This window comes from Saccostrea echinata, unplaced genomic scaffold, assembly GCF_033153115.1.
Source record: "Saccostrea echinata isolate AGI-Se365-2 ecotype Australia unplaced genomic scaffold, CSIRO_AGI_Sech_v1 ptg000016l, whole genome shotgun sequence".
Taxonomy (NCBI): Eukaryota; Metazoa; Mollusca; class Bivalvia; order Ostreida; family Ostreidae; genus Saccostrea; species Saccostrea echinata.
This window is the reverse complement of record NW_026889765.1, coordinates 6,592,783-6,610,449: the sequence shown is the minus strand read 5'-3', so window position 1 is coordinate 6,610,449 and position 17,667 is coordinate 6,592,783. Positions and strand designations below refer to the sequence as shown.

Below are 17,667 nucleotides of genomic sequence, written 5' to 3'. Positions count from 1 at the left end.
CCAATATTTCATACCTTTTGTTTTTAGTATTTTTCATTCAATACATTTGCATACATCTTGTATACAAGTATTTGTTTGTGGTGTGAAAATTATTCTTTTTTGCTGGTAACTTTCGTTCGTTCGTTCATCTGTTTCAAGATCAAAACTGTATCTTATTGAGGGTATCACATGACATTTTGGGTACATTAACAAAGACAATTGGGTTGGTCGTGCATTTTACCTGCATAGCTAGAAATGAAGTTTCTACCAAGCAGTCTTAGGTTAAAGCTAAACACAACTCGTATATAGCCATACTCCTTATTAGTTTTCCTGTCTCTGGGATCAGCACTCGGGTATTCCTCGGCTTTCGTTGCATCCGATTTGCTTTCTGGCTACCTTTATAGAATTTCGAAATGAGCGCTAACTTACATTGCCTTACATTTTATTGCAATTCACATGTATTTGTGTTTGTTTGAACTGCAGTGACCTACGTACTGATTGGTGTCATATTCATTGAATAAAGCTGAACACGATTCGTAAAAGGAATTTGCCCACCATATTCGATTGGTCTCTCGCTATATCTGAGGACCCCTATGTAAAGCCGCTTACTTAGTCACTGTTCAGTGTAATCAATCGTCACCTGTGTAGACAGACGTATGCTATACAGCACTGGGTAGCGACAAAAAGTAACTGTGTACTTATTCTAATGCAAGAGAGTAAGATACCAAAGAAATTTACAACAGTTGCACAGGTCAGTGCAGTATACAAACATACACAAATACACGTAACTGCATGCAATATAAAATGTAAACAAAAGTAATGCGAGATAACCAGCACGAACACGGGTCGCCATTCCACGTCGATACCCGTGACAATAAAGCAGTCAGGTGTAACGAACGCAAAGGGTATACCCCAGTGCTGATATCGTATGTGTAGATAGTATTATCGAAAATGGCGCATGCCTATTTACGAGTCATGTTCAGCTTTAACTTTTCTCCTCTCGGGGAAGAAGCACGCAGTAGACACTTATGTTACGGATATTTTATATGTACAATCACCCATACAGGTGAAACCGTAAAAGCATATAACATTGAATCGTGACCAGTGAGCGGTTTATATAGGGATTCAAGAAAGAACGATGAATGAAGAGAAATTAATGTTACAGGTCCAATAAATATAAGACTGCTGTATGGGTTTTATTCTTTTATTTAGTACATCTTGATGAATTGAGCCCTAGAATTGAAAATATATTATAAAAACATGTAAATCTACAAAACAAATAATTACAAACACAAACAATCATATATATATCACATGAAATACAATGGTATAACATTATGCTCAACATTATACTTTCCTTCATCATACAGTATGTACAGCACTCTGAATAAAGGGCAATAACTCTTAATTTTAACTGAACAGATTTATAGGGCTTTACAGATAAAACATAAAAAATAAAGGTAAAAATGGATTTTGGTAATTAAGCTTGGTAAATCAAAAATATTTGTCAAACATACTTTATAACCAATACTTTCATTATCAATTCAAAGTAATAAAAATATCTAAAATAAATAATACATGTTCTTACCAAAGACAATGTGTCTGGAGGCTTACTGATTCAGATTTATATATTTACAACAACTTGTCATATGGTAACCCAGCACCTAGTCATCAAAATAATATAAAACAGTTCAAGGTGCTGCATACACACTTAAATGTAGTTTTTAACATTCAGATTATTTAAAACCAATAAGTCTTTTAATCAAGCAAAATAATTAATTTATTCAAATCTTAAGCTTTAGATAAACTTTATATTAACTTTAAATGTCATAGTCAAAAGTATAAAGAATTAATTTAAACAACAAAATTAGTAAAATTAGTAAGAGAAATCTAACCTGCTGCTACATGTATCAGGACCAAGGTCTGGCTAGAAAGTGAAAAGCATGAACTGCACGGGATAAATGTACCACCTGACTGACCAAAATGACTTAACCAATAGCAGAACAGGGCAAGACCTCAATTATAATAATAATACATCATATGACACTACCAAACTGGACAAAACACTACACAGAACACAAAACACAACACAAGCACATGGCCAGGTAAACATTGAAATAACATAAACAAACACATTTAATATTTTAATAAATTTTATTAATCTGACCTTACTACATTAATGGCGCTTAAAGACCTTTAACAGGTCGAGACCACTTGATTTTCTTACGTCAGCATAACTTTGCATGCAAATTAGATATCTGTTTACTTTACCGACTGTTGAATGAGTCGCAGTGCATTATGGGCTACTACAAGTATCAATACGAACTCAGTTGTGTTGAAAATAAAGGAAAACTTGAATAGTCCCTTGGAAACTTTTTTAACTTCTTTTTTGATATTTATGAAAGAAATATTGAAAATGATGTATAATCTTTAATTTCTATGCTCACATTTACAAAATTTGCTTTATGAAGCCTTATATCAACTTGTAATACAACAGCATAAAACTATTGTTTACAGAGACGTAGGTGACATTGTGTCGATAAAGCATTGGGTGTGAGGTTTGTTTTTTTTTTTCACGTGATATACATGTACATAGTTTTAGAGACAGTAGTACAAGGTGCATAGATATTTTTCAGATATTACATGTGAGCATGGAACAGTGTCTTCGGAATGTAATCTTTCAATTTCAGCCTTATAAAGTAAAAAAGAAGCTTTACGGTTTTTCCGTGACCAAGTAAATATTATGCAGTAAACCGACGAAAACCACATATTGCTATTGAATCGTAAACACGTAGTGGACCGTCATGCTTTGCGACTCATTCAATTGATTGGAGAAAGGGTTTGACGTCAACATCGTCACGTGTTGAAAACTACCTTCCATACATGGTAGTGTACCCGACCTGTTTAACGCTATTGTGGTCAGCTTTAATTTACGTCTATGTGTCTATAGTGTCTAAATAAGGCTATCGGGACTTGGTTATAGACAATTTATTTTAAGAGGTGATTACACTTCTAAGAGTTAGATAAAAAACATTGAGAGTCGCTTCAACAGAATAAAGGATATAGTTTATTGTTCATCACTAATTTTTAACGACACCTTTTTTTCAATATATTTATGTATAATTTATGAGAAAAAAATCACAAAACTGGTTATTGCTGTAAAGAGTCTTTCATAATAAAATTATGCGCAGGATATAGATGGTCATGCATAAAAACTTAAAAATAAAATTCTAACAAGTATTAGCTTTCTTAAAAAGCTGGTCTGACGTGAGCAAAATTTATTATTATACGAAGAATTAAGAAAAGTTGAATCCAGCGTAATCAACATCATTCTGGGTCCAGAAATAAGTTATTTTGCTAAGAAACAAAAAAAAGTTCAATCCCGCGGCATCAACATGAAATAAAACTCAGTTATGAATTTATTCTATTTATACTGACAAATATTACCTGTAATTTTCTTTTTTTCTTGGCCGTAGGAACTCCCCCCCCCCCCCCCCCGTATTTTGCTGATACATTGTATATATACTTGTAATTATATGCTATAAAAACACTTAATATGCTACTTTATGCTTGATTCCCATAACTCAAGTAAATAATAACGTATGAAATTCATGATAATTTTTTTTTACTTGATATTTTTCCATAGTAGTGCCCCTCCTCTATTGAAATTTTTGGTTGTGGATTCCCTCCCCGTGAAAATTCTTCCGACTAGCCTTTTCCTAGATAAATAAATATAACCACTGCTTTTGAAAGAAAAAGATAAAACACATATTAAAAAATCAAAACATTAGTTAAATTCGTGAACAGTTGGGGGAATTTTTTTTTTAATCAAAAACTTGTTTTAAATGAGCAAACGTCAGCAAAGTTACGCATATGTGTATTTCTTAATTAAGGTAGAAAGACTGTATGCATTGAAAATAAACATCTATTAGTTAATCTGATAAGGATATTCGGCATATATGTTGATCTGATCGACCAGATTCCTGTTGTTTTGCTGGACGTACATGAATGATTGTAATGTATAAGAGAGTGGGCAAATGTTATGTTATGTGTAATGTGATAATAATTAGGTCCAATGCTTTGGTTTGTTTGGATGTTTAGCCATTAACCCCCATGTTTTCAAAATTGATAGTTAAGATAGAATGAAGTTTCTAAGATCGAGTTATCACAATAATTCTATTGAACGACTTGACCAACAAGCTTTGGCTAAATCTAGTACTGTCTGACGCCATGACGTCAGACAACGAATAAAAAGTGAGTAAGTGTATATTGTTAATTAAAAAAATCTGTGATTGGGATATTTTATACAATTTTTACAAAATGGCACAGGTAGAGCAACAAATAAAAGGAATCCAGAAATGTTTATTGACTTAAATTATTTGATCCGTAGGAATTTATTCAGAGGAAAAAAAAGGAGAAAATTTGCTTGTTGTGTTGTGAAAAGTTTGCGATATCGATCAGCACTTTTCATGGCGATCTGTCGAAATTACTGGGCGATCTAGGCGCTCAAGGAGCGTATACTGATAAATGTTTTTAGAGATCGTGGTTACATTGCTCTTTGTAGCAACCTTGTGGAGTTTGCTGGGCGACTGTTCTGTGACCAATCTTCGGAGAATTACTATGTAGCTGTGAGACCATGTATGACCAAGAGAAATGTAATCACTTTTGGACCACCCTGAGATTCAAAGACCATGGATATACTGTAGAGACCTTGCGAGATCACTGAGAGATCATGGCGAGGTCCTGTAGACATTTGAAAGATTCTTAAGAAATCTGACAATTTTTTTCATTACTCAGCAATATCTCAATGGTCGCAAACTCTGCGTAAAGGTTGTTCATGGTCAAAATACAATACATTATGTGATTGATTTTTTTTTATTCAACCTAACATGTTGGCAGGTGGTTTGCCCAGCATAGTTCCCGCTATTAATACAATCCAGATTCCAAGGCCAACAGATTTTGGAACTACAAATTGAATTGTAATCACCAGCTCATGTGCATTTAAATGTGTGTCTTTAAATGAAGTTTCAAGAATATCATTTTATTACAATGTAATTCTTCGTGATGAGATGAATATCAAATGTGACAGAGATCAATGAACAAGACAAGTTATTACAATTTACTCAGAAATACATGTTTTAGAAAGTTATTACAAAATGAAACGTAATGAATAAATTAAGATTCATGATCACTCTATTTACTCAATATACAATATTGCTTTAGTGTTTATGACTTTCCAAAAGAAATGTTCTTTATAAGAAAATGAAAGAAAAAGTGAGCAAGCTCACATACCCCACGCTCCCCCAAAACTCGACAATGCAACACGCACTGAATGGCACAGTGGATTTTAAATACATAGTTTAATTCAAAAAGGGGCATTACTTGCAAAAAATCATCACATCAAAACTTCTTGCATATATTTGTATGTTACAAATTTAATTGAGCTGAAGTTTCTAGATAAATAATGGAATCAAAATTTCTTGGTAATATACAAATCTATACATTATATCTGAAATACCTACAAAGTTTCAGGAAATTCAGTGCAGGAGTTATGCTGACAAACTGTTATTTAAATTCCTCAGTGATTTCGATTTGTTAATGAGTGTAAGTCCATGTCCAACACATGACAATTTACACATTTAAATAATTGATGGAAACAAAATTATGATGTAGTCATATGAATTTGTTTATATACTATACTTATAAAATAATTTAAGGCAAAGCACCAATTTGTGTGTGTGTCGGGGGGGGGGGGGGGGGGGAAGATCTATCCAAGATTTCAAGATTTTGTTTGTGTGTGTTAAATCATAATATTTTGATCTAAGGTCATAAAATATTTCACATAAAATTTCGTTACAAAAGCTGATTCCAGTGGATTTCCTTATTACCTAGCTGGAAAGTTTCTTCAATAATAGGCAAAATTCTTCAGGCAAAAATAATGGAATCGGAATTTCCTGGTAATATGCACATCTACACACTGTGTACTAAATATCTGCAAAGTTTAACTAAATTCTGTGCAGCGGTTTAAGAGGAGTTGCACTAACATACTGTTCATCTCTATATTCAAGATATGGCCAAAGATCTAAGTTGAAAAGTGCCGAAATTCCCAGAAAAATAATGAAATCGGAATTTCCTGGTAATATGCAAATTTACACACTGTGTAATAAATATCTGCAAAGTTTGACCAAATTCTGTGCAGCGGTTTAAGAGGAGTTGCACTGACAAACTGTTCATCTCTATATTCAAGATATGGCCAAAAATCTAAGTTGAAAAGTGCCGAAATTCTCAGAAAAAATAAAGGAATCGGAATTTCCTGGTAATATGCAATCTACACATTCTGTTCTATATAACTGCAAAGTTTGACGAAATTCTGTGCAGTGGTTTATGAGGAGTTGCGCTGACAAAACAACAGGACTGACGGACTGACTGACTGACAAACTGACTGACTGACGGACGGGTCAAAAACATTATACCTCACGCAACTTGTTGCGTGGGGTATAATAAAATCAGTTTAAGCAAAACGTTCGTGGCCAAATCAGACAAAAAGATTTCACTTGACAAAGTTAGGTAAGAATAAATAGAGGATATTCATTGTTTTGTAGATGAATTTGAAATTTATTTCACGAGTGGGACAGGATTTTCTTTTTATATTTTCTCGAGTGCGAAGCACTAGTGAAAATATAAACAAAAATCCTGTCTCACGAGTATAAAACATTGAATTTTCTGTTTATTACATTTTCTTAGATTTTCCCTTTACTTCTGTCTTTTCGTAACACAGTGCCATAGGCTGTGACATCATAGTTGAAGGTTGAGACAATATAGCTAAGCGTTTGCAAGATTGAAAAGCGTTGTAAACATGGTTTTCAAAAGACATATTTGGAAAAACTTTGGCAGTATAACTATTATAATAAGTCTCTCTCAGGATGGCTCATTAACTCTAATCTTATACATGTAACAGGCCAGGAATTTTGTTAAAAACACTCTTCGTTAAGGGAAGGAAAATGGAGAGTTTTGCCGCACTTCTGATATTCTCACACTGTTAGAATACCACTTTGATACCTTTTCACACTGTGTCAGAATATGACTTTTATTCAGTAAATAAATACCAGTATTTCAATGTTGAAAATGTAATACTAGACATTTATCCCCTAAAGAGTTGTCTCTCTTATCAAAATATCGATGAACCGTACACTTTTTAGCAAGCTGGAATATTACTCATCAATACTAATAAAATGAAGAAAAAACGAGAACACCTTCATCTAAGCAATAGTTTTCCTACAACAAAACCGGTAACTACAAAAATTAATCCAAATCTGAGCTCTTCCGTGGTGAACACGTATTTCCATGATGTTTGTTTTTCTTTGGTAAACTCCTTGACGGTTAAAATCACATGTAAAACATCCGGCAGTAGGAAACCTAAATTTCTAAATCTTTGAAAGGTATTATCTCTCCATAATATCAGTTGGACGAAAAATTGATCAACTCCACCAATGAGAATATGCACCAAACTTATCACGATTATGGATATAACGGATCCCGACTCCATCTTGGAATCTTTCGAACACAACCGGAAGACATTCCACGTTGAAAATAGTTCCGTTATCGTAAAAAATAACTGGTGGTAAAATTGGTCGTAAAATCCATCATTCATGTAATTGAAATATGACCAAAAAGAATAATAATTTGGATGAATGTCTAAAATAAATAACAACAACATTCGCCATCTAACGTTTCTATTAACATAAAGGTTAATAAGATGTTTGAAAGACTCGTAGGATAAGATGATTGTTACAAGCGTTATAATCCATATGACTATCATCTCGAATGTGGCATTGAAATACATGTGCTTGTAGCCAGCTTTCCCTGGTCGTTCATATGTCCCTGAAAACATCGAAAATAATGAAAATATAACTTCTTTGCGAAGGGTTTCAGTGAGTTTGACTTTATAGAATAAACAAAATCTTAGCGGATTATCGGATAAATTTCGCTGAAAGTATGCTGGAATTTTCTGATTCAAGGATGATATAACAAAGATAATTGGAACTGTTATGTATCAAACTGAGGGGGTTGGGTGGGGTTGTTTGATTTGAGATATTTATCTTTCATTGAGATGAAGCTACAAAATAGGTCTGCTGTAGTTTTCTTTAACATTACCTTTATATACTGTGTCAAAGCAATCACACCGACATGCTGTTCGATTTACTGGAGTCTTGTTGGGAACCCAGATCATTTTATGGATTATTCCTGAAAATGAAACAAAATCATAAAATCGCTTTAATTCAGACTATTTCTATAATGAAGACCTTGAGTTTCTTTTTTGATGAAAGTATAAAGCGATTTTCTCTAGCCGAATTCAGTTATTTCTTCTTTTTTTTTTAAATAGATATAATTGACAACGAATTCAAAAGAGAAAACGCATTTTTTTTTTATTAATTATATTAGTAGTTACATAATTATTTTACGGCTTCTACATACTTGTACCTGCAAGGTAACAATTAAGCATACAGCAATTAGACTTGTTTGTTTCAGAAACTACGAAGCATAGTGATATTTCTGGTCTGGATAAGGTCCTATATTACTGTAAATCACTTTTTATTCGCGAGAACTTTATTTTCGCGTTATTATGCGAAACTGTCCGCTTGCGAAAATTTAATTCTCGCGTGTATTTGTATTTCTATTGATTATACAGAACAACAATCAAAATTCGTAAAAATTATGTCTCGCTTATAAATACCAAATGACCATCTCGCGAAATAAGGTTACGCGAAAATTGGTGATCTACAGTAGCAAATGTTAATACACTACCACGGTATGAAATTTTCGCATAAATTTTTTTTTAAAAATTGTTAAAAATGGCTGCACCTGATTGATTGAAAATGAACACTTTCTTTAGGATATTATACTATCTATTAAAACGACATAGACATGTACATGTATGTTATTGATAAATAAAAACTGTGGATAGCCATGCAGTGGCAGTTTTTCAAAAAGTATATTTGGTCCAGAGGAAAGCTATTCTATAAGTTAGAATATCTTTGACGTGTACAAATAGGCTAGCACCGAGACTAAGGTACACGAGGAGTTAAGGCAAATAAGATTTTTGGCTTCGTTTTCTGAAAACGTCCTGGCACAAGGGCCGGATAAATGTCAGCGACTTCTCAGGAAAATGATGTATTATATTTGGAGTTGTAAAATGCTTAACTTGGTATAGAACTGTTCTTTTAACAAATTCTATTTCATTTTGTGAATCATTGTTCAAAAATTTGAATGAAAATTTCTAATTTCACTGAGCCCGCTTCAGAGCATGCGCACTGAAGTAATTGCAGCCCGGAGGACCGGGCTGCTCTATACATATAAGTTTAAGTGTTGGTATATGGGGATTGAGGTGGGAGAAGTTATTCAGAATTAAAGGTTTTCTAAACATTAAAAAGATTTTTTATCAGAATGTTCTTTCCCTTTATAAATTACGAGATACACAATAATTTTACTTCCACAAAGTGAATCTGTAAAAATATATATGTTTTTCATATTTAATATATAAAGTTGCTTATCATTTACTATCGAAAAAACGACAGGTCCCTTTTTTTAGAACATCGAATTTTACTTATCGCATAAAAACGTAAAAACGTACTTTACACAGTTCGTGTTTTATAATCTTAAAGTGAAAAACATTTTTGAAAATAGGTGATGCATGTGTCTGGTTTCAAATTATATTTTATGCAGCCAACATTTACTTGAGGAATTGATAAAGTTTAAAAGGGTATCGTTTTTGTTCGATTTTCATCCGACTATAAGTTTTCAAAATAGTCTCTACTATCGTCTCCATCATTTAGACGCATGCCTTTTTCACACATATCGAAGCGGTTTGATGATCAAGACTCATTTCCATTGTTTACTTTATTTATTTCCCGGGCGACAATTGATGGTTACATCAATGTTTTCCTGTTGATTGTACATAAAGCATTATCTTATCGTCACCGGATCTCTGTACACTACATGTAGCAGTTTGCTCCAGACAACTGGCCGTGCACTCTAATAGGTACCATTAGAGCTGTGTTGTATTTTGTTCCAAATGCCTCTTTATTATGTTCCCCAAACGGAGTTTGGGAACATATTGTTTTTACTCGGTTTCTTATTATTATTATTATTATTATTATTATTATTATTATTCTTTTTTCTTCTTATTTCTTCTCCGGTACTTTTTTGTCCGCGAGTGTTCTCGGAAACTGCTCATCCAATTGAGTTAAAACCTTTTTAGGGTTAATAGGCATGTTATATAGATTTGCGGAACAAAGGTCATTTTGCGCGTGCGTGCGGGTGCAATGGGTAAAATAACCAATATACTTGATATAGCTGTAACTTTTATATTTTTTGATGAAATGCTTTGATACTCAGAATATAAGGATATATTAAAAGTGTGAACAAGATGACATGGTCAACATGCACATGCATGCGCGTGCGCGTACGCGCAAAGCGTAAAATGACCAATTTACTTGATAATATCGTATCTTTTATACTTTTTGATGAAATGCATTGATACTCGAAATATTTATATATATAGAAAGAGTAGACAAGATGACATGGTCATCATGCACATGCATGCATATGCATGCACGTGCGCGCGCGTGCAATGTGTTAAATGACTAATATAATTAATATAGCCGTAATTTATATATTTTTTTATGAAAAGCTTTGATATTAAGAATATATAGATATATTAAAAGTGTAGACAAGATGATTTGGCCATCATGCACATGCATGCACATGCGCGCGTGCAATGTGTTAAATGACCAATATACTTAATATAGCCGTAACTTTTATATTTTTTGATGAAAAGATTTGATACTATGAATTAACAGACATATTATAAGTGTACACAAAATGGCATGGTCATTATGAACATGCATGCATGTGCGCGTGCGCGCAATGCTAAGATGACCAATATGCTTGATTTAGCCGAACTTATATATTTTTTGATGAAAAGTTTTGATACTGAGAATATAAAGATGCATATATAGTATAGACGGGATGACATGGTCATCCTGCACATGCATGCACGTGCGCGCGCGTGAAATGCAAAAAATGACCAATATACTTCATTGCCTTATTTAATGAAGCTTACAGGAAAAAAGTCACCAAAAGGGAGTTGGGGAGCGTTTGGGGAACATCTGTAACGGTTCCCGTTACAATTATAACTAGTTAACATTGTGATGCTAAATGACTCAAAGAATTTTGCAAAGAGCATTTGACTTGGTTTGGTATTGTTAAGCTGATCAGTGAAGACAATTTGTAGGTAAATTAAAATCCTGTTTGCTAGTATGTACTGAATATTTCTTATAAATTTGTGGGGCACTTCGATTATTACAAAATGCATAATATTTACAACTGACCCATGAAAAGAAAATGAATGAATAAATAAAGATAAATAAATAAAGATAAGAAATAGATCTAGATACAGGTAAATGATAGATGAAAGAAAAACATACTGGAAATGATTAAATTGGTGCCAAGTAAATATATATATTTTTAAATATTCAAACTATCAATTCTAAACTCCTATTTACATTAGTTGAAATAAAAATTCACATTTCACCTTGATGCATGTTTGTACCTGAAGGCCAAAACTGACCAAGGAGCTGTAAATTTCTTCAAACTTTAAAGTCATTTGTATACTTGTAATTTAAATTTCATCAAAATTCTAGCAAGTTTATTTAGTTGATTTTTCCAATTCTTTTCTTCCTCGTTATTTTCACTTCCATTTTCTTAAACATATTCAGTACAAATACTTGTCAAGCATGCATATTCGGTTGAAATATCTAAATATAAATTCTCCTTTCTGTCGTTAACACTAATAATCTAATATGAAGCAACATGTTACATGTATTACCAAATTCATCCAAAGCTTAATCATATAAGTATTACCATGGGTGTGTAGTAAGTTTGTCTTGATTAGTCCATGGGGAAATTTTAGAAACAGCTACAACACCAGTAATTTTCATCAGTAAACGCCACTATGCAAGCAGATTTCTTGAGCATGCAACGGCACTTCCATCAATTATGCATACAATGACATACACATCTATAATACAATATAACCCGCTTACGCGGGTTATGTATTTTTTTTTCTGCAAGAGCTGCGACATTGATTCCCGTTCTAACAACAAAAGAAAACATTTTATTGTTTAAATAATATTACAACTTGTAGGCTGTATACATAACACATAAGTTCGACATATCTTAGAAGTATATCTTGGTTATTTCCGAGATATCCCCAAGCTTAAAAAATACATCAGTATTAAGCCGTTATGTGTTTACATGATGTCTTGTGATGCCCCCAATCCAAGATCCATTAAAGATGAAAGAGTCTATTTCCTTGTGTTTAAATGATCTACTACTTACCTATGTGAATGAAAGGGATGACACAAACAATCGCTGCAGCCATTAGGCTATGGTATTTAACACTTCTAGAGGTGGCCATGTCTGTTACTAGTTCCAACATCTTGTAAATATCGACTTGACCGCCCTTCCTCAATGCCGATATGACATGTTAACCCGGAGCACATGCACTGGCTGCTTCTGTAAGAATTTAGATGAACGTTTTATAGCGGAAGTAGCCACTATTGATTTTTACCAAGTGTGTAATGACTAATGATAGACGCCAACCGCGCTCTATGATGCAAAGGAGGTCTAACTCCAACGAGAGTAAGCTCCTATACTCTTCATTATATTTCTCTTCATTTCTCCAAAAACTTGGAGCAGTCCTGCTTAAATCATTACAGTTGAACAAAACTTTCATTAAATTGAACAATCTTTCCGAAGTAATTGCAACTAAATTTTTGAAAAATCTTCATAACAAAGATTGCAATTTAAAGTTAATTCATGTTGGATTTCAGTTTTTTATCCTATGAAACATCCAGTATTTCATACCAGTAGAAAAAACACAAATCCATTATCCACGAATAAGGCATTTACTGAATTCTTTCATTACAGAATCATAACTTTTCCCTTTATTAAAGGAAATCGATCATGCCGGTTAGTCACTGTAAACATGATACATAATGAAACATAAGTACGCAGTCTGTGGAAATTATCAGAACCGGGTCAGCCTCATTCTGGACTCCAGCTTATGTACCTCAAACACAGGAGTCTTTGAGTCCGTCATGATCAGAGTCCAGAATGACATTGGGCCGATCATGCGTTTTCTTGAAATCTTGTTAACCCGGGACAGTTTGCTATGCAAGTGAGAGGACAGTATAAGCGGACCCCGAGCTTGGTCGGAGTGACTAGGGCTGGGACGAAACAACTTTTTCTATATCGATATTTATCACGATATTTGAGCCACGATACGATATGTATCACGATATGTTGAATTGGTTATAAAATCTTTTTTTGTATTGAAATGAACAAAACATTCCTTCACAAATTAGAATAATTTATTCAAAGAAGTTGTATATCTGTTGTACAACAAATTATTTTACATAAGTGGTGTTAATTATTATGTATTTCATATTCATATTTAGGATATTTATTTTATATATTAAACCCAAAATGTTAAGTACGCAAAGAAAAACATTAGTCAGAATTTTTTTTGCGATATTTCGATATTTCTTCATGCGTATCGATATGCGTATCATCCTCACATAGAATCGATATTATCGATATCTCGATATATCGTCCCAGCCCTAGGAGTGACCCAAGGTAAGGTTTTATTTATGCGAAATGACTCTTGGATGTTAAAATTCCTTCTTCAATATTTGTGGACCTTCCTAGCCAGAGCCTTTCAAGGGTTTTGGGGAGTGGCGCTGTTACCCAACCTGTATACAGGCACAATCTGATTCACCACTCTTTATTAAATTGAACAATCCATTTTTAATTTTTATAATTACAACAGATAATACACTAAATACTAACATTAAAATAAACATTACTATTTATAATATAAGATAATTTAATCCTGTAAAAAAAAAAGCGCCATCCGAAAATATTTTTAAATAATTTTACAAAAAACGCATAAGTCCTATCCGTATAAAATGCAACAAGAGACAGACACAATCTGATTAACCAGTAAAGACTGTGTCCGTCCTAGCTGTCTTTATACCCCTGCACATGCCTCATTATATTTGTTATTTCTTCAAAATTTGCAACAACTTCTTTAAATTTTGATTTGAATTTAAATTGACATTATTCCGTCCTCAAACACTCTTTAATTTCCTAATGCATTTTAAAAACCATTTTCAATCTTTTGCATAATCTTTAAATTTAAGTGTCGTAGCTAATTCATATCAACAACTGACCTCTGGTCACTTAAATACTATTTGTTGCTCCTTCATTCTAACCAATTATATTTTTGATAAATGTGAGTCAATGACAAGTAAAATTTTTGCTTCAAAGAGTTTATTTTAATGAAATTTATAATGAAAACAATTGGTGATCGTATAGTGGGCGAGGACCCCGAAGGTCCCGTAGATCTTATTTTTATAATGTACAATACATAATACTCATTTACGTATGAAATAGACAAATCAGATTCAAGTAAACAAGTTATTTAATAAATTTGTACAAAATCCTGGAAATTTATGAAATAAATTGTAATTGAAACATAAACTTTAATAAGCTTCAGTCCAACGTCCTAGTATTGTGCAAAAGTTAATATAATGTTAAGAGAATTTCTAGCAATGTTCCGTTACTGTTCCTGCATCGTCGTCCCAAGATAGATAAACATCCTGGTAGCTTACATTGTCCTTAATCCGATTACCAGGTTTGTTTATTCTTACGGAAAAGTCTTACACTTCATATCCCGATTGGATTATAGGTCAATGCACTCTATCTTAAGTACATTGTAAATAGTTTAATAAATTATGTATATTTTCTGATTAAAATAATTGTCTCAAACCATATAGGTTTACATAAACAAGTTAAAACAAACGCATGCTAATGAATCATTTTCTTTGAACCGTACAAGTGAAAAGTTCAACCCTTGTGGCCAGCATCTATGTTTATTTTTATATCAAGAGTTCGCATCCGTTATCTTTTCCAGCAGAATACGAATTCTTAAACATTCCTATTTCTTGATACAATTTTTGACATGATAAAATTATGGCCCTCAACTGGGATAATAGTGTTGAGCCATGATAAAGGTTCAAAATTTTGAATGAATATATATATATATATATATATATATATATATATATATATATATATATATATATATATATATATATATATATATATATATATATATATATATATACTCCCTGCAAGATAAGAAGGATACGTGCAAATAAATTTCAGTATCTACCGATCTAACGTGTATTGTAAAAGAACCAAAAAGACTCAAAATTTACTGAATGTGCATGACACGAAGTACTTTTCTATACACACGCAGAGGAGAGAGAGAGAGAGAGAGAGAGAGAGATGCTCAAATTTGATATGGCCTTTTCGAAAATACATGTACTAAACAGTTTTTAAACTACCCTTATATTTATGTTCTTACTATTAAGTGAACTAATTATAATACTAACATACCTTTTTCTATGATCTTTAATAAAATTTGCTCCACCGCAAGAGACATATATGTAAAATGTATTGTCATAGATGTAATTGCAAATCAATAATAGCATTAAAAATAAACCTGCCACTACTGTGACATGGTGTAGATTTTTTACCTTGGGTATACAGAATGAACGAATGAACCGGAGAAAAAAAAAGAAAGGCTGGGGTGTGTCCTATAAAACCGACGTTTACATCAGGAAAAGGAATTTTAAATGTATGACAGGAGAAGGGCATTTTAAATGTTGGGTTACATGATAATTTATGTTTGATGATCTTCACAATAAACTCTACACGTAAAAAATATGTCTTATGAGGATAGCGCATTCGATGAGACTTATTATATGCTTTATCTATAATTACAAAAATGAAATTGTGAAATGCCGGTTCGAATCGAACTTGTGTAAAAATTTTAATAATTTGTTTCTTTGAAAGCTTTCGAGTGAAAAAAATTAAAGATGAGCTTACCAGAGATGTCACGAAATCTACATATTTTTTTTCAATCGCAACATTCTGCAACAGGAAGCATAAGAATGTAGCGATTGCTAATTATAACACTTTAACCATGCGCGGATCGGGGGGGGGGGGGGGGGGGGGTGTCCGGAACTCCCCTCTTGAATTTGCGTAATTATCAGAAGTATATACTAAAGTAAATAAAAATGACTTTGGGCCCCCTAGTAGAAAACGTGGACTCCACCATCACCACCACGAAATAGTTTTTTTTTTTTCACCTTTTGGGTATGGATTTCACGTTGTTTTTTTTTTCGGGGAGAAGGGGGGTGTTTGTTTGTTTTTGCTTGTCAAGAAATTTCTGGGTTGGAAATGTTTCGACTGGGGTGGACCCCCCCCCCCCCTGGAAAATATTCCTGCATCCGCGCCTATTAACATCTTCTTGGAAGAATTTGATAGATTCCAATGACAGTCATGGCCTAGGTCTATAAAAAAATAATTAAGTAGTTGATTTTATACAATCAGTAAAACACGCAGACCGATAGGGACTGGGGGGGGGGGTGCTCCTCCCCTCAATGATTTTGCCAAATTATCATAGAGCGGAAAGCAAAGGTAGTGTAGGGATTTACGTCCTCAATAATAGCTCTGATGACTTAAGTTATTTACTTTTTAATTTTTTTTTTCTTTCGCATTTCCGATAAAATTAGATTGTTATAAGAAGAGGGACTTAGGATCAAATAAAAATCGATTTCAGTACAGTCAATATCATGTATTTATGAAGGAGTTTCTATGTATAGTCTCTTTACATTCTTCTCAAGTATTTTTAAATCGTTCAGACAAGATCTAAATGTTATTGCAGTTAAAATATTAGTCTTGATACTATATTCATATTAGGTTTAATTACTTTCTCCATAAATCCACTTCCTACCCAATAAGCCCATCTCATTATACTAGAAATCTAAACAAATCTTTTTACTCCATCTAAAGCACCTAAAATATAAAATAAAAGATATTTATTAAAACCATTATGTAATAATGGTGGGGGAAAAACGAACTGGAGTATGTAAACAATTGAAATATCGATAGGAATTAACGACGTTATTTTGTTTTTCTTTCTAAAGTCACACTTCGACGGTCACAGCATGTTGTTGATCGTAATAATGTAAATACGAGATTAAGCTTAACTCCACTGAGGGCATTTAAAAAACAGTAAGAATCTAGACTGAAACTTGAGAAATTTTACAAACCAATTTCCAATTCAAGAGTAAATGTATTTCAACATGGTGTTATTTTATGTCCTGACTTAATAATTACTCAAATATGATTTTACTCCTCTACCTACCTTTATATATTTCCACACAGAGGCCTGAGAGGGGTTTACATGGAGGAGTCCTCCTCACATTATAAAGCAATCAAGCCACCGGGCTTCAGACGACAAGGGAAATCACTCTAAATATACCATGTGCACTAAGGCTACAGTACAGACAAATTCTGCCTTGGGATGATGAAATGGCAAAACATAAACAAAACAAAACAAAAATATATTTAAAAAGAAAAAAAAAAAAACAAGCAAATATATCAAAACAAGTGGCCTATGGGCCACATCGCGCACCTGAGTACATTGGCTTGGAAAAAGCTGAAATCAGTTCAGTATTGAAAAGATTAAATATAGATGTAAAATTGATTGCA

The 17,667-nt window shown here is 33.0% G+C and overlaps 1 protein-coding gene across 1 annotated transcript; it reads right to left on the bottom strand.

The window, feature by feature from the left end:
• Nucleotides 1-5,109: 5,109 nt before the first annotated feature.
• On the bottom strand, nucleotides 5,110-12,584 carry LOC133188862 (uncharacterized). Its single transcript, XM_061324343.1, has 3 exons — nucleotides 12,379-12,584; nucleotides 8,134-8,223; nucleotides 5,110-7,860 (listed from the first exon to the last, which is right to left on the bottom strand). The coding sequence occupies exons 1-3, from the start codon at nucleotides 12,476-12,478 to the stop codon at nucleotides 7,235-7,237; spliced, it is 816 nt and encodes a 271-aa protein (XP_061180327.1). The 5' UTR covers nucleotides 12,479-12,584; the 3' UTR covers nucleotides 5,110-7,234.
• Nucleotides 12,585-17,667: the final 5,083 nt, after the last annotated feature.

What these genes read in the sequence shown, in the direction of transcription:
- LOC133188862 (XM_061324343.1), bottom strand. Translation starts at nt 12,478, where the DNA reads ATGTTGGAACTAGTAACAGACATGGCCACCTCTAGAAGTGTTAAATAC. An exon ending in CATCCCTTTCATTCACATAG is followed by an intron (nt 8,224 to 12,378) that starts GTAAGTAGTAGA and finishes TTTCATTTTCAG; the next exon opens with GAATAATCCATAAAATGATC. An exon ending in CTTTGACACAGTATATAAAG is followed by an intron (nt 7,861 to 8,133) that starts GTAATGTTAAAG and finishes CGATGTTTTCAG; the next exon opens with GGACATATGAACGACCAGGG.